Below are 23,493 nucleotides of genomic sequence, written 5' to 3'. Positions count from 1 at the left end.
CAGAATTTCCCTGTTTCATAAAGACACAAGACATATTTGATTAGGGCCCACCTTAATGACTTCATCTTAACTTGATCATCAGCAAAGACCGTATTTCCAAGTGAGGTGACATTTGGTACTGTGGGTTAGGACTTCCGCATCTTTTTGGGAGACACAGTTCAATGCATAACAGCAAGCCCAAAAAAAGCCAGACCATAAATCTGAAACTTGTAAAAAGACCTGGGATGGAGACAAAGATATAAAAGTACAGACGTTCAGTACTAAAGACATGAATATTTAATGCTCAGGAGGAGCCTGTGAATGAAAAAATACCAAGCCAAAGACAGAATGCCAACATTCAAGGAGTGGGCAGAATAAGAAATGCCCACACATAACAGAGCCAAAAGGGTCAGGCTTGTACATGTGAGGAACAATGGGAGGACACAACGCTTATAGAAACGCATGAACATGGCCTTTAAGAAAGATGACAGATCAGCAATAAGTACACTGCAATTCAATTAGATGAGGTCAGGAAAGGAACATGGTCAACTTGTGATTAGAAGTTCACTGGTGGCTTTTTCATGACACATTTAGCAGAGATATGGGTGTGCAGGTCACTTTGCAGTTTGTTGGTGAGTGAATGAGAATGAGAGAGTAGAGAAAGCAAGAAAAATATTTTCAGGAAGGGATGGGAATATAGCCAGAGGAGAATAGAGGGAAAGGAAGAGTGACCTAAGTGGGAAAAGGACTGGCCCAGGGGATGCTTTGGGGAAGAAACAGTGGAGCGGGAGTGAAGATATGGAAGGACAGGGTGAAGAGATGGAGCAAGGTCTTTGAAGACACAATAAGGATTCAGGTACAGGTTTGTCTTGAACATATAGAAAGAAAATATGAAATCAAAAACATGAATTTTCTCTTTAAGAAAGGGAGTCCAGGAAACCAGCAACAAACGAAAAAGCAACCTACTTAATGGGGGAGAATATTTGAAAATCATATATTTGATAAGGGGTTAATACTGAAAATACATAAAGAACTCATACAACTCAATAACAAAAAAAAGCCAATCTGATTTAAAAATGGACAGAAGAACTGAGTAGACATTTTACAAGAGAAGACACACAAACGGCCAACAAGTACATGAAAAGGTGCTCAACATCATTCATCATCAGCAAAATGCAAATCAAAACCACGAGATATCATTTCATACCTATTAGAATGGCCATTATCAAAAAGACAAGAGATAACAAGTGTTTAGAAGGATATGGAGAAAAGGGACTCGTACAATGTTGATGAGAAGGTAGATTGGTGCAGTCACTATGGAAAACAGTATGGCGGGTCCTCAAAAAATTAAAAATAGAACTACCTCATGATCCAGCAATCCCAGTTCTGAGAATACATCTGAAGGAAATGAAAACAGTATCTCAAAGAGATAGCTACACTCCTATGTTCACTGCAGCATTATTCACAATAGCCAAGATATGGAAGCAACCCATCAATGGTAAATGAATAAAGAAGATATATATAGAGAGATATATATACACACACACACATATACATATATTTCAGCCATGAGAATGAAAGACATTCTGCACATGGATGGACTTTGAAGGCATTATGCAAAGTGAAGTAAGTCAGATAAAGACAAATACATATTACTTATATGGGAAATCTGAGAAAGCCAAACTCATAGAAACAGAGATTAGAATGGGGGTTACTAGGGGGTGGAGGATAGGGGGGAAAGGGGAGATGTTTGTCAAAGAGTATAAACTTTCAGTTATAAGACAGATAACTTCTGGGGATCTAATGTACAGCATAGTGATTATAGTTAATAATACTGTGTTATACACTTGAATGTTGCTAAGAGGGCAACATTTTAAATCTTAAACTTTTAAATCTTAAAAGTTCTCAACACAAAAAAGGAAATGGTAATTATGTGACGTGATGGAGGTGTTAGCTAACACTGTGGTGGTAATCATTTTGCAATATAAGTGTTTCTAATCAACACAATGTGTACCTTAAACTTATACAATGTTAAATGTCAATTATATCTCAATGAAGCCAGGGGGGAAAAAAAGAAAAAGAGTCCATTTTTTTCCTCAGTAAAATGCCTGCTGACTATACATGTTGAACTAAATTAAGGAGTTCCAAAGTAGATACATTTTTGTTTGATGAACCCTCTTTGTTCCCTATAATGTTGATGTCCCAAAAGAAAAAGAAAATCCAGTTGGTGCTAATGAAACCTCTAAGCTCTCCCTGTTGGGCCGTATAACCTAAAGGCTCCATATGCTTGCATCAGCTGCAAGATCTTGATTATTAAATATATTATTAAAACATTTACCTTGAAAATGAAAGATGACTTAAAATTGAATCAGTTGATTAAAATGATTCTACCTTTAGGTGTATTATTTTTTTTTAAGTTACAGACTACACAGTGAAAGTTCCTAAAGTTTAGGATGGCTATTTTACTCTTCCTATTGCAATCAAGTTTTTAAGAGTGATTTCTGCTGTCTTTTCTGAAATCCAGAACACATACAAAAATGTTTTCCCCATCCCGTTGTTGTTTTGTTTTTTGACTCTAATCTTCCCTAAATAGAGGAGACACACCTGTATTGCTTGACAATAAAGAAGAAGAGGTAAAAATGGGTGCAATGATGATTATGAGAGAGGGAAGACATTGGATGGGATTATGGTGCCGCTTTGCCTTTGTGAGTGAAAGGTTGATCTGGGCACATAGCAGTTCATTCATGCAAGTCCACATGTCAGTGTCGTGGTGGGTTAGATGGGAGTCCATATGACAATATATTGGGTTATACAGGCCTGAATCACAGTACAACAAGGGTTGGTAACTCCATATGAGACAATACTGGGTATTAAAATGTCCATGTGGGAGCTTACTGATGGGTTTGTAGGTCTACATGACTATACATTGGGTGTTGTGTGATATTGTGATTTATAATAAGAATTTTATATTTGGTCTTTGTCCTTTCCTAGCTTCCTAGCTCCTAAAAACCTCGGAATGTCCCAAGTGGAGAGGTATCTTTTGTTATGTTAACGTAGTTACTTTTGGAATGTACCAAAAGATGGGGGCTGCTTGCCAAGGGAATCCAATCTGGATTAGGGGGTGGAATTTTCAGTCGCACTCCCGTGACCTTTGGGGAGGGGAGAGGGGCTGGAAGTTGAATCAATTGCCAACGGCCAATGTTTTAACCAATCATATTTACATAACGACGCCTCCATAAAAGCTCAAAGGAGTTGAGTTCAGAGAGCTTTCGGGTTGTTGAACCAGAGCATGTCCATGTGCTGGGCTCCCAACCCCATAGGGAAGAAGCTCTTGTGTTTGGGACCCTTTTGGACCTCACCGTATGTATCTCTTCATCTGCCTGTTCCTTTGTAGCCATTAATGTCCTTTGTAATAAACCAATAATCCAGTAGATAATTGGCTTCCTGAGTTCTGTGAGCAGCTCCAGCAAATTAATTGAACCAGAGAAGGGGATTGTAGGAACCTCTGATTCACAGCCAATATGTCAGAAGCACAGGTAACAACCTAGGTTTATGAGGAGCATCTGAAGTGGGGGCAGCCTTGTGGGTTTCAGCCCTTAAGCTGTGGGATCTGATGCTACCTCCAAGTAGACAGTGTCAGAGTTGAGTTAGATTGTAAGACGCCTGGTCAGTGTCCATTGAGAACTGGAGAATTGCTTAGCAGTGTGTGAAAAAAGCCCACGTTGTACCTTGTGCATATGACAGCGTGCGAGAGGAAGTAAGCCCACTTGGAAGCATATCATGTGTTGATTTATTCATTTGTCAACACATCGGGTGTTGGTTGCATATGACAGCACGTTATTTGACAGGGCATTATTTCAGCACAGCCATCGTAGAATTTGTGATTTCATGAGAACTGTTCATCCTCTTCCTTGGCTCTAGATGAACCCACAGGTGTGAGGACAATAGTGCAAATGGGTGTGTGTGTGCCGATCTCCAGTACAGCCCAGTATTTGCGGCAGCCTCTCTGAGTCAGAGTTTTTCAAGAAAAGGGAATTGATTTTTCTTGAGTAATAACAGTAGTGGACATTTTCTAAAAGTTGCAGAATGGTTAAGTTGCTTGTCCAGGGTCACAGCAGTGAGTAGCAGAACTGAGATCCAATCTCAGGCAGTCTGACTGAAGAGTGTGTGCCTGAAACTTCTACGCTAAACTGCCCCTTAAAAGTATATTTTGGGCTTCCCTGGTGGCGCAGTGGTTGAGAGTCCGCCTGTTGATGCAGCGGACGCGGGTTCATGCCCCGGTCCGGGAGGATCCCGCATGCCGCGGAGCGGCTGGGCCCGTGAGCCATGGCCGCTGGGCCTGCGCGTCCGGAGCCTGTGCTCCGCAACGGGAGAGGCCACAACAGTGAGAGGCCCGCGTACCGCAAAAAAAAAAAAAAAAAGTATATTTTACTTGGATCAGGAATAGCTACCAGCTATCAAAAAATTATAAAATTTAATATAAACTATTTTATTAAATCTTCACAACCTTATGGATTAAGAAATTATTTCCATTTCCTCACAGGGAAGAGATTGAAGGGCCGGAAGGTTAAATGGCTTCCTCAAATGCTATTTGCGTTAGGGGCAAGAATTTTACAGCGGCCAAAATTCCACTGTATAGATTGATATAAATGTTAATCAAGACTGATATTTCTGTTGTTCTTCAAATACATTGTTGAGGTTGCACTGAGCACTTCATCATTTTATCCTGCTGGGTTGCTATCAAAGACTGTTTACCATAAGCTATAAGTTTCATCTGCTGGTCCCCATTAGCTCAAGTCTCACCCCAGAACTAAGTGCCCATCCATCAACCTGCTGGTCCTTCTATACACACATTCCATTAGTTGCTATTTCACCACCAGAGTAAACTCTGAATCAGAAAGCAGGAAGGCCAACTTAGGTCAGCCATCGAGGTCTGACTCAACCTCACGGAGGAGGTCTCTTCTCAGACACTAGGTCTTAGAATTGTTCCAATCAAGGGCAAGAAAGTCTTACCCTTCTGCTCTTCGTATGTGCTCACCTTTATCATTTCTGAATTCTTCAATTTGGGTCATTTGGGCAGAAGTGACCAGTGTCCTCCATAAAGGCTTCAGCCATCTGGCCTCCCCATTTGAGCACAGATGTGACCAGCGATGTGCTGACTGAGGATGGATTTTTGTTTGTATTCTGTATCCTTGCCTTCAGCCTATACACTCTGATCTCCCTTCTCATCACTCTGTGTGCAAACAATTCATTACCAGGCATACACACAGCCTCTAGTACAACATCCTTCTTATAGTACTTTTAACATGAGGTTTTTTTAACATGAATTTTTAAGTAGGCATAATTTACATGATACAAGGAGCGAGCTTTTAAGTGTAAAACTACTGAGCTACTTTATTAAGATCAGAAGTTTACAGGTGATATTCAAAAAATAATGACGTGTATTGTGAAACTTTTGTTTCCCCAGGCAACACCAACCTGGGGCAGAAGTAGGGGGAAATGATTTACACTTACAGGGGAAAGATTGCACTGATCTGACTCCAGCCACAACCTGCTCCTACCAAGACTTCACCCTCCAATAAAGCTCAAATCTTTCTGAGAATCCCAATGAGGGACTTATTATCGTGAGTTTTGTATTATCATTGCTATGTCAATATTTGGTGTCAAACCAAGAAATTTAAAACCATTTCCAATATGTTCTTTTGATTCACTCCTTTTCATTATCTGTAAATTCCATTACACACAGGAGTAGTCATCGTGGACGATATAAGTATCCCAGGAAGCTGTTCCTATACCAGATTAGCTAGCAGTAATTTAACTCTATCCATTTTTGACCCAAACCACACAAATGTAGCCTAATTTTTAGCCCAAATTAAGTATATTCCCACTTAAGCTTTGCCGTAGCAATATTAAACCATTCCCTCCATTACTTCGTCACCCATCACTAGGGGGAATCCAACAGAATGGTGATGGATAGTGGCCTTACACAATTGTGGTTAAAATTTTCAAACACCTAAGACTATGTGAACACATTTCTAGTGCCCTGTCCCCCTCCACCGGAAGCTTGGAAACAGCCCATGCAAATGACAGGTTCTTAATCTTGTCACTGAGAGTACTATATGGATATGACTGACTGCTGAAGGCCCTGACATGGCTGTACCATGCTTCTCTGAGTCTTCAAAGTAAGCACATAATGAATATCCAGTGAACTGAACTGAAGCACCAGTGTACGGTCGGGCCACTCCGGATGGCTGTTCTCTTGCTCTCTGTACATCTCCTGCTCGACCTACACCTGCTTCACCTACGCCCTACTCACAGGAAGGTGCTTTCCCCCTGCCCCTTAGGCCAGAACGGCTTCACCTGCTAGTTTATGAAAGGGAAACAGCTGTCCTCAAGATGGTCGTTACCCTGAGGGGCTGTGAGGGACGTGCCCCAGCTGCTGGTTTCCCTGGTAACTGATGAGCCAACCTGACGTCATTCCCCCTATAAATGGCAGCCTCTCCACGCCCGCCCCCTCCATGGCGAAGGCTGCTGCCCCGTCCTGAAGACTGGCTGCCGCACACAGTGGGGTGCTGCTCCGGGACCTGGTTTCAGACATGTAAGATCTCCTGTCCAATAAGCCACTGACGTCTCTGTCGCTGTCTCCAAGCTATTTCTTCGGTCTTGAGGCTGGGCAACTACAAGGCTTGCAGGCCTGCGGGGTGCAGACTGGTGAGTCAGCCAGAAGGCCAGGGAAACTCCTGTGAGCGCCACAATGTTGGGAAAAAAGGACAAGGAATGGAAAGTTGCGGGGAAAGACGTGGCTGTCCACTTGCATGTGGGGGCCTGTAGCAGCTGTCTGCCATGAGAGGTAGCTTGCTCTTTCCATTATATTGATGATATCCTGTTAACCTCGGAGTCCCTTTCTAGTTTAAAAGTAGCAGCCCTGTGCTAGTGACTCATCTGATTGCACGGAGATGGCTGGTGAATAAGCCACTGTTTGGGGTCTAGAAGAGCTGTGTGTGAACTCTGGGACCCCCATGGACATCAGTAGTGACCAAGGGATCCGCTTTGTCGGCCATGAAGTTCAGGAATGGGCCGATAAGAATGGCACACACCGGCATCTCCCCCCGCCTCACAACCCCACTGCTGCTGGGCGGTGAATGAGCTGCTTCAACAACAGCTGGGACGGGAAACCCGCTCCTTCAACGTGTGGACACATCCCAGGAGCTGACGCCATGTTAACCCAGAGGCCGCTAGTCAACGCCGTTCAGGTTCAACTGTTGACCACTGAAGGACCGTTGCCGACTGCTGGCCAGGACGATAACTCACTTTTGCCCTCGCCACAGGCTCTACCCCCAGGGGAACACATAACATGGCCCTGGGACTGGCAGGTAAGTGTGGTTTGGGTTTGCTGCCTCATGGAGAAAAGGATTAGAAAGAGACTTAAGAGGTTTCACCTGTCTCCTACCCAGCCCCACCTAAGAGCACTAAGGTAATTAATCCGCGCCCCCTACTGGAGAAGGGCACCATTACACTAACCCTGCAGTCTGTTAAATGGCCTCTCCAGTATTCGGCACTGGCTGTGGGGACTGAGGGTAGACAGGCCGTGGGGTCCTGCAGGCCAGGACAGAAACCACGGGCAGGGGTGGTGGTATCTCAGTGCTGTTACTGCTTGTATTTTGCTCAATGGTCGTCATCTTCCCTGTATTGTGCCTGTTAAACACCTTACATTTCACCCCTCGTCTGAGTAGAGGGAATCTGTTCACAGACTGGGCGACAACAGTGGCCTCACTGTGAAATGAGTTTGATGGCTGGGTCTACAGGGAGACGCCGTCATGGTCCTCCTCTGGCCCCTCCATGACCCGATAAGCTCCTGACTCCATAAGTTTGCCCACCTCTTGGCCTCCTGATTCTCTTTCGCTGCTGTTGTCTGTATTGCATTTGTGGTAGCTGGTTGCAGTTTGCCTCTGTGCACCTGACCCCTCGGACCCCTCACTCCTCACAGTGTGAGGGGACCATGCGGAAGGTGGGGGGGCAAGATTGTAAGGGTCATGTGGGGTGTGTAGGGGTGGAGTATATGGAGGCTGCCCAAGATGGCTGTTCTCTTGCTCTCTGCCCATCCCCTGCTCTACCCAGTGCCTGCTTCACCTCCACCCTGCTCACATGACTGACCTTCCTATGTACTTGCCCTGGCCTCAGCTAATCATTGTTCTAGCTTTAAATCAGGACGTCTCCATCATAATAAGTTATCAAAGGGGCTGTGAGGGGCATGCCCCTTTGCTGGTTCTGCTGGTAACCGATGAGCCAACCTGACATCAATTCCCCACATGAACGTGCTTTCCCCCTGCCCCTTAGGCCAGAATAGCTCCACCTGCTAGTTTATTAAAGGGAAACATCTGCCCTCGTGATGCTGTTAACCTGAGGGGCTGTGAGGAAAGTGCCCCCACTCCTGGTTTCCCCTGGTAGCTGATGAGCCAACGTGACGTCAAATCCCCTATAAATGGTCGCCTCCCCCTCCCCGCCCCCCCGCCCCCAGCGAAGACTGCTGTCATGTCCTGCCTGCCTTCCGCCCCACATGGTGCCACTGCAGGACCTTGCTTCGAACATTTAAGATTCCCTGTCCATTACACCATTGATGTCTGTCACTGACTCCAGACTCTTTCCTCGGTCTCGAAGATGGGCAAGTACAGGGCTTGCAGGCCTGAGGGGTGCAGCCCAACCAGTGTCTTCCAAATGTCCTGTTCCACTTCATCATATGAGTTTCCAAGCAGAACTACCTTGTCCACTATGTCTTAAAGAAGTTTTGGTAAAATTGCTCCTTTAGTTTTTACCTGCAAACCCCTCGGAACCCTCTTCCCTCAAAGTCTGAGGGGCTGAACCACACTCACTTTTTCTCTCCCAGTAATCGCCTCTCTTTATTTCCTATGCAATTGTTACTGAATGAGCAATATTGAAATTGTGTGCCTCCCTGCATCATCCCTTAGGGTAAGGTTCTTTCCCCAATTTTCCTCATTCCCAGGGGCCTTTAGTCACTTATGAAGAGGTTCCCATCGGATTCCTCCATAAACCAAGAATATTAGGATTTTACTGATTATTATCAATAAAAACAGCTTAGGTTCATCCTGAGACAATCTCTACCTTAGCTGTATGTGTGATTTAAAAAAATAATGAATGTAGAGGTTCTTTCCCATCAACAATTAAGTCTTTCAATTAGTAACTGTAGTACACATTCTCAGTTCCCTTTGCCAGAACTACCTACCAATTTGCAGTGAGCTTTCATTCCCAACACCTGGCACCTGTTTGCCTTATTGGGTTTGGGGAGCCTGTTTTGCCTGCCAGCATGAATGTGCCTGGGGATTTATGTCCTCCTGGGAACAGGAGACCAGTAATCCATCGCCACAGAGATATAAATACTCCAGCTCCCTTGCTCCTACTGGGGACGTCTCTGAGGCAAAACCTGCACTGTCTCCCAAACTCCTAAGAATTGATCTGGACCTTACTCGATATCCCTTCTAGATCTTCTCTTCTCTGCCACTTTTTCCTGGGAATGTGTCCTAACAGATCATTTTCACAGGAATCCTCATTTCAGTATCTGGTTCTTGAGAATTTGATCTAAGACAGTTGTTTCTGCAAGGGAACCTGGGATGCAGACTCTCAGGATAGACTTCTGGAGTTAAATCACTCACAGGCCAGATGGCACAAGGACCCTCTTGATGTTAGCAAAAGCAGTGGTAATAATCCTGGCCTACTGTAGCAGTATGATTACGAAGACCCTCTCCTGTGGGACACTGGGATGGGAAATGGGGTACTGGTGAAAGGACATGCACTGGCTTGGTTAATACCTCTAGTGTTGAGAGATATGGGGAAATAGCAATTATAACAACTTCGAAGCTGGCTCTTTGATGGTCAGTACCACTGAGGGCCTCAAGCAGGAGAATTACATCAGAGCATGACATGAAAGTCAGAAAATCTCCCTGGCAGCATTTAAAGATACACAATCTCCAATAACCAGAAGGAAGACCTGTTCTGAAGATCAGACTCAGGATTTGATGGTCAGACTAGCAGAAACACAAAGACTGGATTTAAAGGCACAAAAATTATACTAAAGACAAGTTTGGGGTAAACCTGAAACTTATCCTGCAGGAGTGGCCATACCTGGTTCTGGCAGACAACAGCCTCTTTGTCTGAAGACCACATGGAAAGCACAATTGACACAGATGCCTTGCAAGAAAAAGCTTACTTGGTCAGTTTCTGTTATAGTTTCCTCTAATATCTGACAAATAATAAACCTAATGCGAGACAAATAACTAGGTCAGATCTTAGTATGTCCTAACTGGTATAGTACTGGTCCCACTAAGGGAGGGAAGGGATTTTTCACCAATAAAGTGTCAGGAATAAGGAGAGTATGTCTGGAATATAGGACCAGGGTTTTGGGGCAGAATGGAAGACTGGATAAGGGAGACTTTGTCAATACGGGGATACAATGCTGTGACTCAGGACTTAACGTTATATAAGCCTAAATGGGATGCCTGAAATCGTCCATTCGTGGAAAATTAGTAACTCAAAAGCAATACTAGGGCTGCCCTGGTGGCGCAGTGGTTGAGAGTCCACCTGCCCATGCAGAAGACACGGGTTCGTGCTCCAGTCTGGGAAGATTCCACATGCCGCAGAGCAGCTAGGCCCGTGAGCCATGGCCACTGAGCCTGCGTGTCTGGAGCCTGTGCTCAGCAACGGGAGAGGCCACAACAGTGAGAGGCCCGTGTACTGCAAAAAAAAAAAAGAAAAGCAACACTGCATGCCAGGTGGAATGGCGGAGAGTAATGCCATTTTAAAAGATTTATAGGATGCTAGGATGATGGCCTCTATCATATTCCCATTCAACTCACCATTTTGTGGCCCCAGCAAAAATGGATTGTAACAGAAGATGAAGGATTACCATAGACTTAATCCAATGGTAGTCTTAATTGTGTGTGTTGTGCCAGATGGCGTATTTTTAATAGAACAACTTTATTTTCAGCATGTATAGAAGTCCTGGTTCCCAGAAGAGAGGAATGCTTCCAGGAACGGGCTTAGTAAGGCTTCCAATAAGCCTAAAACTATGAATGCTGACTTGTCACGTTGGGATCCTCTTGCTGGTAGACCGAGAGTGAAAGAAAGAAGTCGCCGTACTGGCCAGGAGTATTTAACCCTGATCATTATGAGACGGTTGGTTGCTACCACATAATAGGGACAGGGACAGGTATGTCCAGAGCTCAGGGAATCCCACATTTTAACTATGAAAAGGTAATTATAGCACCTACATCAAAGTTATGGCAGCAAACCTTCAGAGGTGAATTATTGGGTTACCCCACTCTGCAGGCAACGCAAAGCAGCAAAAGTGCTGGCCAAGAGAGGAGACCTGTAATGGGTAGATGAAGAAAGATCATGAATATCAGTTACGTCCTTGGGACTGATTACGGCAGCAGGGGTGTAAATGTTTCATTAATCTTTTCTTCCTGAAGAATCAGTGCTATAAACTTAATGTGAAGAGGGAATGGAACTGAAGAGTGTGAAGGACAACAGAAGCTGTTGGTGCTCTGCCCTTATCTCCTGGGGTCCTTTGTATTTTGGAGCACACAAATTCCCCTTGTGCCTTCACTGGCAACAGCCAGCACACCCATCACTTGGTTTGAGGGCTGCCCTTGGGCTGCTGGAACCTACTTGATCTGTGCTCACTGAAAGGTAAAATTGTCTGGGGAGTTAGGACCTCCCAGAGGCAGCCCTTAGCCAGGGATTAATGGGTGCTGGCATATACACACTCCAACTTCTTTAGCTTTGGTTAGGAAAACTCTGAGGTATGGTCAAGGCTGTGCCCACTGCTCCCTTGCAGAATGAGCCCCAAATTGCCTTCCTCCGGATTTAGCTTGTTACCGTACACTTGTTTGCTCTCCTTTCTTTTTCTGCCCACTTCCCTCCTTCCCTGCTGTTTTCATTGTTTTTCTGAAAATACTGCCTATTAAATCACTTTTACAGGAATCTTAATGTCAAGGTCTGCTTCTAGGAGAGGCAACAGATTTATTTTGGTAATAATATTAGTGTTATTTTGATGTTAATATGGGTATATAATAAAGCTAGAAAAGTAATTATATTAACTAAGACGTTCAACATAAGGGGAAAATGCAAGAGTATAAAATTAACGAACTTTAAAAGAAATCACTCTAACATTCAATTTGAACTGGAAATATTAGAATTTATGATTTTTCTCTTAAAAACTGTTTCCAGATTCTTCCACTGAGAAGGCCTAGACGCAATGAGCACCCCAGTGCCCAGTGTGTGGTCTCCAAATGTTATTTCTTTCTGAAAGGAACCAGCACTCCTTAAAGTCCAGGTCTGGGAAGAGAAAATGTTTGGGGACGCTAGAATATAATTTGTGCTAGAAAATAAGGAAGCTAACCGAGATCATTAGGGTCATGTCATAAGGACATAGAAGCCAGCTTGAAGGTACCCTTGCTGGCCACAGAGGAGACAATCTGAGAATCAAAATAGAGTAAGGACTGTGATGGATTGAAACACATCAAATTCCATGAGGTCATAATTTTACTTGGTCATCTTTGCTAAGGCACTAAATTATTATTCTGGAATTTTATAAAGTATTTATCCTGACTTTCCTATTAAATCTGTATTTAAGGGTAACCAAATATTTGATTAGGTATATTTCCTGTTTTGTAGAAAATTCCAGCTCATAAATGAAGGCATGATAGAATTACAAAATCACCATTTTGCAACTTCTAATGAAATAACAGTTCTAGGTAGCATTAACAACAGCTAAAATCACAGGTGAAAGGTTAAGTACTTTATTAGTGGATAAGTCAGAGAATATCTGAACCCCCTGATCAGTCTTACTAAAAGTGAGACAACCTGCTATGGTGAAAGCATCCAGCACCCCTACGAAGTATTCATGTCCTGAATATAACCAAGTCTCTCTATATACTTAGTAGTTCCCAGGATGTAAGGGGATAAAGAAATATATCAAAGGACACAGGAAGCAATTAGCCAAATCAATTATGAGAGTCATTCTGCAAATGACTCTTGTATTGTTGTTTTAAATAACAGCAAGTAGAAAAGAGGGGGAGGAATTGTTATGAAATTAAAGAGAGCCGAGAGCCATAACAATTAAGTGTCATATGTGGATCTTGTTTGGATCTTCATTTAAATAAATCAAGTATAAATGGATAACCTTGAAGCAATTAGGAAAATTTTCATAATGACTGGATATTAGATGATATTAAGGAGTTATTGTTTATTTATTAGATATGCTGATGGCATGTTACGTTTTCAAAAGTCCTAATGAACTATGTAGTCATGCTGTACTTTTTGCAGGAGAAATGACATGATATAATACAGAAAACAACCTTTGGGTATATGGAAACTCGAATGGCCAATTATTGAAAATTGTGGAAACTGGTTAAGGGGTACATGGTTATATTAGACTGGTCTACCTTTTTTTTTTATGTTTGAAACTTTCCATAATAAAACGTTAAACATAAAAACTTAATAAGGAAAACACAGAATCCAGATGTGGAAGCCAGAAGTAATTTCAAAGCGTATGACAGAGCAGTGTCAAGCTTTGGGGCCAGCAAATAGAATGATGGTTCCCTCCTGGGTAATCAGTACCTAGAACTGGGGATATTGACACCAGATAGGAAGGTTGTTTGCTTAAAACGTGGACATTAAACAGCTGCTGACCTGGGACTTTCAATCAATAAAAGGGCCCCTTCCCAGAAAATGTCAGAAGTTGCCAGCCTTCGTGTCAGACAGGACAAACAGCACAAACATCCTGGAATAGCCAGCTGAAAATCAGCAGAACCTAGACTTCAGAAAAAGAAAACAAAATCCAGCTGTATATGACAAGACATCAAAGTCTCTTGGGCAAATGGGTTAAGGTTTTCAACATTTTAAAAAACTTTTTATTGGAGTCTAGTTGATTTACAATGTTGTGTTATTTTCAGGTGTACAACAAAGTGAATCAGTTATACATATACATATATCCACTTTTTAAAGATTCTTTTCCCATACAGTTCATTACAGAGTATTGAGTAGAGTTCCCCGTGCTATACAGTAGGTCCTTATTAGATATGTATGTTATATATAGTAGCGAGTATAGGTCAATCCCAATCTCCCAATTTATCCCTCGCCCCCTTACCCCCTGGTAACCATAAATTTGTTTTCTACATCTGTGACTCTACTTCTGTTTCAACATTTCTTGAGAGAGAAAATAACTTGTTTAATTTATAGAGCATCTTCTATGTGCCAAACATTTATTGGGCTCTTTAAAAGCACACTAAAAAAAATTTAAATGCTTAAGTATGTAAGAAACTATACTGCAAAATTTTTTATTTAAGGGTTTAGATGTCCCTATCTGCTCAGTAGTTTGCCTTCAAAGGGTTCCAAGGTAAAATGCTCCCAAGTACTGCTATAGATAGGAGGCTGAACCAGCAGAACTTACAGTCAATGCAGGAGAAGCCACAAGGGAATTCATACTCTTCAGAGGACACAACTCAATAAAATGTACCTCATTCTGAGTAGCTTGAATATTAAACAGATGTGATCTTTGGAAGAGATGACAAAAGGAGTGTGGGGGGAGGAGGGATGAGACGGAGGGAGAGGAAGGGAAGAGGAAAAGAGAGGAGAGGCAGAAGGGAAAGGAGGGAAGAAGGAAGGATGGAAAGGAGGGAGGGAAGAAGGGGGAAAAAGCCAATAGGTCATTTATAAGGCATTTAGAAAGCCATAGCATGCCTGTAAAAATAGTTCTGTACACACAGAACCATCCTTAATAGAAAAATCCTGGAAATTCTTATGGGGCAGGCAGGTTCTACTTCCTGGTAGGGACAGAGACTGGTGGTGTCTGTCTGTCATGGTCATGAAATTATTGGCAAATTTCTAGGAGGTTTCTGGTCCATTGGATGACTTTAAGACTTGCACTCCTCCCCTGAAGATTCAAGGCAAGAATGTAAGTGAAGTTAAAAATTAAGTTTTCAGCTTTGACCTAGGGAGATCAAAAGATATGAAGAATTTAAATGGCTGAAATTAGCAAATCCTGTAATTCAGTATTTTTAAAAGTTGAGAGGAAAGTCTGCACAGGGGAAGAAGGAATCACTTTTCTGTCCTGAATCAGGTTAGTGACTATACGCTTATCTACTATTCATTAAATGAAATTTACAATTAATTAATTCCCCAGGAGGATTAATCAGGAGGGCTCCTTTGTTAGAGATCTGATCAAAGGTATTTAGCAATCTGGGGAAATCTGGGGGGAAAATACGTATTTTCGCAAGTTTTTCGCAAGGGAAAGAAAAAAAATTTGTAGGGATGAATGTGAGCTGGAAGTTACGTGGATAGACAAGGAAAGAGAAGTGTGTATTGTGGTGGATGGTGCTTGTGTATTTGTGAGTGGTGTGTATGTGGTGGAGAGTACATGTGTGTTCATGATGTATGTGATGGTGGTGGTGGTGTGTATGTGTACTGAAAAAAACAGCAGCTAGACATTCCAATGTGTAATAATGGTAGTTGACAAACTGCTCATTTAAATACACTTTGCAAATCCAATCTTAGGAATTTTAAGTGTCTTTTGAGCATCTGCTGTCATATATGCTGATATGGTCAAAACTCTTTTGTTTGATTCACCCACTTTTCTGAACTTCCTACCAACAAAGGCAGACCTGGCAGCAGGAGTCCTTTTGTCCAAGGTAGTAGGGAGAATGATTTGCCTCTCCTTATAAGGGTGCTATTAAAAAGCAGATCTTTAACTCTATGAAGATATAAGAAAAATAAAGGAATTTATTTTACCTTTAATTCCTTTTCTGACATCTTTCCTTTCTTTTTGTACATCCAAGTTTCTGAACTTTAGCAATCTCCTTCTGTCTGAAAAACTTCTTTTCATATTCCCTGCAGGGTAGGTTTCCTGGCAATAAATTCCCTCAGGTTTTTTGTGTTTCTTAGTCTTTATTTCTCTTTCACTTTTTTTTTAAAAATTCATTCACATTCTTGCATGTAGCTCAAGTTTCTTTTTTTTTTTCAACATCTTTATTGGAGTATAATTGCTTTACAGTGTTGTGTTAGTTTCTGCTGTATGACAAAGTGAATCAGCTATATGTATACGTATATCCCCATATCCCCTCCCTCTTGCATCTCCCTCCCAACCTCCCTATCCCACCCCTCTAGGTGGTCACACAGCACCGAGCTGATCTTTCTTTTTTCAGAACCTTTTTTTTTTAAATTTTAGATTCCATATATATGTGTTAGCATACGGTATTTTTTTTCTCTTTCTGACTTACTTCACTCTGTATGACAGACTCTAAGTCCATCCACCTCACTACAAATAATTCAATTTCATTTCTTTTTATGGCTGAGTAGTATTCCATTGTATATATGTGCCACATCTTCTTCTTCTTTTTTTTAACATCTTTATTGGAGTATAATTGCCTTACAATGGTGTGTTAGTTCCTGCGTTATAACAAAGTGAATCAGCTGTACATATACATATGTTCCCATATCTCTTCCCGCTTGCATCTCCCTCTGTCCCAACCTCCCTATCCCACCCCTCTAGGTAGTCACAGAGCACCAAACTGATCTCCCTGTGCTATGTAACTGCTTCCCACTAGCTATCTATTTTATGTTTGGTAGTGTATATATGTCCATGCCACTCTCTCACTTTGTCACAACTTACCCTTCCCCCTCCCCATGTCCTCAAGTCCATTCTCTAGTAGGTCTGTGTCTTTATTCCCGTCTTGCCCCTAGATTCTTCATGACCTTTTTTTTTTTCCTTAATTTCCATACATATATGTGTTAGCATACGGTATTTGTTTTTCTCTTTCTGACTTACTTCACTCTGTATGACAGACTCTAGGTTCATCTACCTCACTACAAATAACTCAATTGCATTTCTTTTTATGGCTGAGTAATATTCCATTGTATATATGTGCCACATCTTCTTTATCCATTCATCTGTTGATGGACACTTAGGTTGCTTCCATGTCCTGGCTATTGTAAATAGTGCTGCAATGAACATTGTGATACATGACTCTTTTTGAATTATGGTTTTCTCAGGGTTTATGCCCAGTAGTGGGATTGCTAGGTCATATGGTAGTTCTATTTTTAGTTTTTTAAGGAACCTCCATACTGTTCTCCATAGTGGCTGTATCAATTTACATTCCCACCAACAGTGCAACAGGGTTCCCTTTTCTCCATAGTCTCTCCAGCATTGATTGTTTGTAGATTTTTTGATGATGGCCATTCTGACCACTGTGAGGTGATACCTCACTGCAGTTTTGATTTGCATTTCTCTAATGATTAGTGATGTTGAGCATCCTTTCATGTGTTTGTTGGCAATCTGTATATCTTCTTTGGAGAAATGTCTATTTAGGTCTTCTGTCCATTTTTGGATTGAGTTGTTTGTTTTTTTGATATTGAGCTGCATGTTCTGCTTGTAAATTTTGGAGATTAACCCTTTGTCAGTTGCTTCATTTGAAAATATTTTCTCCCTTCTGAGGTTATCTTTTGTCTTGTTTACAGTTTCCTTTGCTGTGCAAAAGCTTTGAAGTTTCATTAGGTCCCATTTGTTTATTTTTGTTTTTATTTCCATTCCTCTAGGAGGTGGGTCAAAAAGGATCTTGCTGTGATTTGTCATAGAATGTTCTGCCTATGTTTTCCTCTAAGAGTTTTATAGTATCTGGCCTTATATCTAGATTTTTAATCCATTTTGAGTTTATTTTTGTGTATGGTGTTAGGGAGTGTTCTAATTTCATTCTTTTACATGTGGCTGTCTGGTTTTCCCAGCACCACTTATTGAAGAGGCTGTCTTTTCTCCACTGTATATTCTTGCCTCCTTTATCAAAGATAAGGTGACCATATATGCGTGGATTTATCTCTGGGCTTTCTATCCTGTTCCATTGATCTATATTTGTTTCTGTGCCAGTACCATACTGTCTTGATTACTGTAGCTTTGTAGTATAGTCTGAAGTCTGGAAGCCTGATTCCTCGAGCTCCGTTTTTCTTTCTCAAAATTGCTTTGGCTGTTCAGGGTCTTTTGTTTCCATGCAAATTGTGAAATACTTTGTTCTAGTTCTGTGAAAAATGCCATTGGTAGTTTGATAGGGATTGCATTGAATCTGTAGATTGCTTTGGGTAGTATAGTCATTTTCACAGTGTTGATTCTTCCAATCCAAGAACATGGTATATCTCTCCATCTGTTTGTATCATCTTTAATTTCTTTCATCAGTCTCTTATAGTTTTATGCATACAAGTCTTTTGTCTCCCTAGGTAGGTTTATTCCTAGGTATTTTATTGCAATGGTAAATGGGAGTGTTTTCTTAATTTCACTTTCAGATTTTCATCATTAGTGTATAGGAATGCAAGAGATTTCTGTGCATTAATTTTGTATCCTGCTGCTTTACCAAATTCACTGATTATCTCTAGTAGTTTTCTGGTAGCAGCTTTAGGATTCTCTATGTATAGTATCGTGTCATCTGCAAACAGTGACAGTTTTACTTCTTTTTCACTTTTGAGGGATATCTTCACTGGATTTAGAATTATAGTTTGGCAGGATCTGTTTGTTTTCTATAGTTTTCAGGTTTTCTCTATATTTAGTAATCAACAAATATATCATAAAAATGAAATGTGAAAGCAAGAACGTGATAGAGTTGAAAGGGGTACTGGTATGACAAAGCAAATTTCCCTTGGATTAATGTTTTAAATCGGAGAGGAGTGTAGGTGGATTTTGCTCAGTTCCTCCCTGAGTTATGCTGACATCAGTGTGTTTTGCACTTGCAGTGGATAGAGAACAAACCCTTCAGCAAGAAGAGAAGCAACCGGAACACCCTTATGTAAATGGATAACCAGGTCCCTCCCAGGAAAGGTAGAAATTATTCTCTGCTCTGTCACATAGGTTTTCTCCTTCTCAAATATGACACCATAGATTCCATGTGAGAGGCTTTTGTCCATAAAAGTATGTATGGGGTCTTAGAAATGTTCAGGAAAGGAGGTGAAAGAAAAAAAAAAAAAGAGTCCTGCTATGGTTTTCCATTAGAAAAACCCTAAATAAAAAAATCCTTGTATCTAGATTGTTCACACTTTGTTATTTTGATTCTTATACACTTGTCAGTTTACCACTTGGTGCAGAATATCAGAAAGAGGTGCACTATTTTGGTTTTATCTCAAGGAGAAAGAGACAGATCCATGGATGCAAGTGAGGCAGGATGAATGTTCTTGAGTCACTGCACCCTTGTATATCAACAGGTGGATATTTACAGAATATTTTTTTAGACTAACTGTTTATCTCAAACAGGGCAGGGGAAAAACAATAAGGAATTACTGCTATCAGATTAGTGTTAGGTCTATGTCATAGTGGACAAAATTCTAGAAGAGAGGGTGGGCAACAGATTACATACTCTTTCAATTTATATAAATGTTAGTGGGCTATTAAATTTTATATTTCTTGTATCAATTTTGATATTTTTATATTGTTCCTTTGAATTTGAATCTATATTCAAATTTATATATGAACATATAAAAGATAGAAACATGTATAAGACATAAGCATATATACATATATATATATATATATAATTGATTCCTGCCTTTATGCTTAACATTTCCTCCCTTTTAGGTTCTTTGGGTTTGTCCCTTTGTTCATTTTCCAAGTCTTTGAGTTCTCTCTTCTTTTCTGATAAATATGTTTAGGAGTGTACAATTTGCTCTAACTTTCCATGAGTTTGACATGTAGTGTCTTACCGTTACTCGGTCCCAAGCACTTTAGAACACCCCTTGTGACTTTTTTTTTTTTTACATCTTTATTGGAGTATAATTGCTTTACAATGGTTTGATTTTTAGATTTTTAAATATTTTATTGAAGTGTAGTTGATTTACAATGTTGTGCTGATTTCTGCTGTACAGCAAAGTGACTCAATTATACACATATATATATTACACATAAATATACACATATATATATATTTTCTATATTCTTTTCTAATTTCCTATGATTTCTTTAATTCAAGACTTAGTTAGAAGTAAAGCATGTTCTTCCTGGAGCAACGTAGAGGAAAACAAAACACAAAAGGGCACCCCTAAGTGACCATGACAAGCCCTCCTCCATACATGGTGAGGATTAGGTTGTTTAGAAAGCTTTGGAGCAAGTCATCTTGGTGTATGTGTGTACATGCGTGGTTTGAGATGTTTTACAGATGACCCAAGGCCAGTGAGTTTAAAATGAAAGGAAGGGCTCGGTAATGATTAAATTTCTGAGGCATTCTTTTCTTCCTTCTGCTCAGTTCCAAGGTTCAAACAGGGCAAAAATTTTTGCCTGTCTCCCTGGAAAGTTAGGAGGCAGTGTATTTACCCTTCACTGCCTCAGTAAGTCTTTGGCATCTAAACGTTTAGGGAAGGGGTCTCTTACTAGACCTTCCCACTGCCGGGGCTTTGGTGTCTGACTCCTGTTGTCCCCATTCCCTGGGAATCCAGAAAAACCCCTGAGATCAAATGTCTTCAGGGTAAAATCTTCCTTCAACGATCAGTTTATGCCCTGAAGACTATCTTCACAAAATCTTTGGCCTGAATATCTCATCTTTCCTGCCAGATCATCCACACTTTCAATGAAATGTTATTTTAAATATATTTTATCTAATATTCTTATCTGTTTACAAAGGGAATCAGTCCAGAAAACTTATTTTCCGGGCACTAATGTTTCTCTTTTCACTTAATATATCTAAATAGTAACCCACATTTGTACCTAAAGAGCTTCCTCATCATTTTTTAGAGTTGCATATGAATTTGGTATGAATATATTATAATTTATTTAACTAATTATTGATTTATCTAATTTGTTTAAAATCTTTTACTGTTGTTTCAAACAATTCTTCAAAAATGGATAATGATATAAAATTCAATTCAGTGAGATTACTGAAAAAATATTTATGCAACTAAATAAGATAGCCTCAAATATATAAAAGCAAAATTAACAGTACGTTAAAAAGATACAAAAATCCTAATAAAATATTAGCAAAACAAATTGAAGAATTTATAAAAACATTTTTAAAAATCATGAACACTAAGTCCAGCTTAACCTAGGAAAGGAAGAATCGTTTTATATTAGAAAGTAGATAACTGTCATTCAACACAAATTAAAGAGAAAAACTGTATGATGATCTCAATAGATATACAAAAAATATCTTTATGAAATTAACATTCATTCCCAATGAACACTATTAGGTAACTAGGAATATGTAATGGACAGAACTCTAAGATGGCCCCTTTGCATTCTTGGGTGGAACCAAACTGCAAAGGACAAAGCAGAGAGCTCAGAGGACAGAGCCAAGAGCCACAGGGATTATCCCCAGGCCTTGAGAAAGATCCAACATTTGTCTAGCTGAACTTCAAAACTCTTATGGATCAATGACTCCTTTTTACTCTCCATTTTTACCCTTTGGAACTAGAATGTCTGTATCAGTTATTCTGTGCCTGTCCCACCACTGTACAGTGGAAGTTTTGGGGGCATGTAACTTGTGTCCTTAGTTTCACAAGTCCACAGATAGTTACTGCACCGAGGGTGGTTTACTTTTAGAAGCCTCATCCACACCTGTTTTAGATGATTTGGATCATGAGATTTTGGAAATTTGAGCTAATGAGATTTTGATGAGGCTTTGGACTTGAGTTGATGCTATAATGAGATGAGACCTTTAGGAACCTTGGGAATGGGGTATGTTTTGCATAAGGGATGAACATGGATCTTCCGGGACCAGATGGTGAACTGAAGTGGGTAGAAATCTAAGCCTGCCCACAAGATCCTGGCCCCTGGTATACATACACCTTCCTCCAGTTTTTGAAGCAAACACTAACCTAGGTGCTGCTTGAAGGGATTTTGCAGATATAATCATGGTCCCTAATCAGCTGATCTTAAAATAGGGAAATTATCCAGGTAGGACAGATCTAATCATGAGAGCTCTTTAACTCTGTGTCTAGAGGTCAGAGAGCAGTTAGAGAGGTTCAAAGCATGAGAGGGATTCAATATAAGAGAGATTTACAATAGCCCAGAGATGGAAACAACCTAAGTGCCCATCATCGGATGAATGGATAAAGAAGATGTGGCACATATATACAATGGAATATTACTCAGCCATAAAAAGAAATGAAATTGAGCTATTTGTAATGAGGTGGATAGACCTAGAGTCTGTCATACAGAGTGAAGTAAGTCAGAAAGAGAAAGACAAATACCGTATGCTAACACATATATATGGAATTAAAAAAAATAATGTCATGAAGAACCTAGGGGTAAGACAGGAATAAAGACACAGAGCTACTGGAGAATGGACTTGAGGATATGGGGAGGGGAAGGGTGAGCTGTGACAAAGCGAGAGAGAGGCATGGACATATATACACTAACAAACGTAAGGTAGATAGCTAGTGGGAAGCAGCCGCATAGCACAGGGATATCAGCTCGGTGCTTTGTGACCCCCTGGAGGGGTGGGATAGGGAGGGTGGGGGGGAGGGAGACTCAAGAGGGAAGAGATATGGGAACATATGTATATGTATAACTGATTCACTTTGTTATAAAGCAGAAACTAACACACCATTGTAAAGCAATTATACCCCAATAAAGATGTTTTAAAAAAAAAAGATGTGCTGTTAGTGTAAAATGCCTATCAGATTTCAAAGACTGAGTAGTAAAATAATAAAAAATAAAAAAAATTAAAAAAAAGATTCTACCCTGCTGGCTTTGGGGATGGAGTGGGCCATGTGAGAAGGAATGTACACAGCCTCTTAAAACTAGCAGCTCTTAGCTGACAGCCAGCAGGAAAATGGCAACCTTTGTACTACAACCATGGAAAACTGAATTCTTCCAATAGCCTGAATGAGCTTGGAAATAGATCCTTCCTTAGAACCCATCTTGGCTGATCGCTTGCTATTGGCCTTTGAGACCAGGAGTGGAATATCCAACCACATCATGCTAAAACTTCTGACCTACAGAACTATGAGCTAATAAATATGTGTTGTTTTAAGCCATCATGTTTGTGAAATTTTTTTTGCACAGGAAAGCTAGCTGGATATAACGTCAATATTTAAAAGTCAAATTTATTTCTTTATACCAACCACAGACAATTTAAAAATATAACCTTCATCGGGTTGTAACAATGTAGGTTCACTCCTCTTTTCTTTCAGGCTGGCCAACAAATGTCCTTTTGGATCTATGCCAATCTGACATGTCATCGTAGTTTCTCTCTCTACACAAATGTTTTTTGGTGTGTGTGGGGCCGTTATTCTGCTTACCACACATCCCATAACAGTTATTTGAGTTATAACAAGTTCAACCCACAATAAAAAATTCTACTTAATTTAAGTTATAATTTTATTTCTAGAAATCTAATTGGCACAAACTTTTCTGGAACATATTTATAACTTAGACATTAAGCCACATAATTTCCTACAGATATTTTTCTTTCTTCCTTCCTTTCTTCCCTCCTTCTGTCCTTTCTTATTTTGTACTTTCTTAACCCATGTTTTGTA

The 23,493-nt window shown here is 40.6% G+C and overlaps 1 protein-coding gene across 1 annotated transcript in view; it reads left to right on the top strand.

Moving 5' to 3' along the window:
- The first annotated feature begins 7,121 nt into the window (after positions 1-7,121).
- Positions 7,122-23,493, top strand: part of SLC17A1 (solute carrier family 17 member 1) — a 63,641-nt gene continuing 47,269 nt past the window's right edge. The window contains exons 1-2 of the mRNA XM_027128186.1: positions 7,122-7,352; positions 11,101-11,200. Coding sequence (XP_026983987.1) covers positions 7,122-7,352; positions 11,101-11,200 — 331 coding nt within the window. The remainder of the gene's footprint in view (positions 7,353-11,100; positions 11,201-23,493) is intronic.

This window comes from Aethalodelphis obliquidens, unplaced genomic scaffold (genome assembly GCF_003676395.1).
Source record: "Aethalodelphis obliquidens isolate GAN/ISIS:26980383/991018 unplaced genomic scaffold, ASM367639v1 scaffold34, whole genome shotgun sequence".
NCBI lineage: Eukaryota > Metazoa > Chordata > Mammalia > Artiodactyla > Delphinidae > Aethalodelphis > Aethalodelphis obliquidens.
Note: the sequence above shows the minus strand (reverse complement) of the source record. Positions and strands in the feature narration are given on the sequence as shown.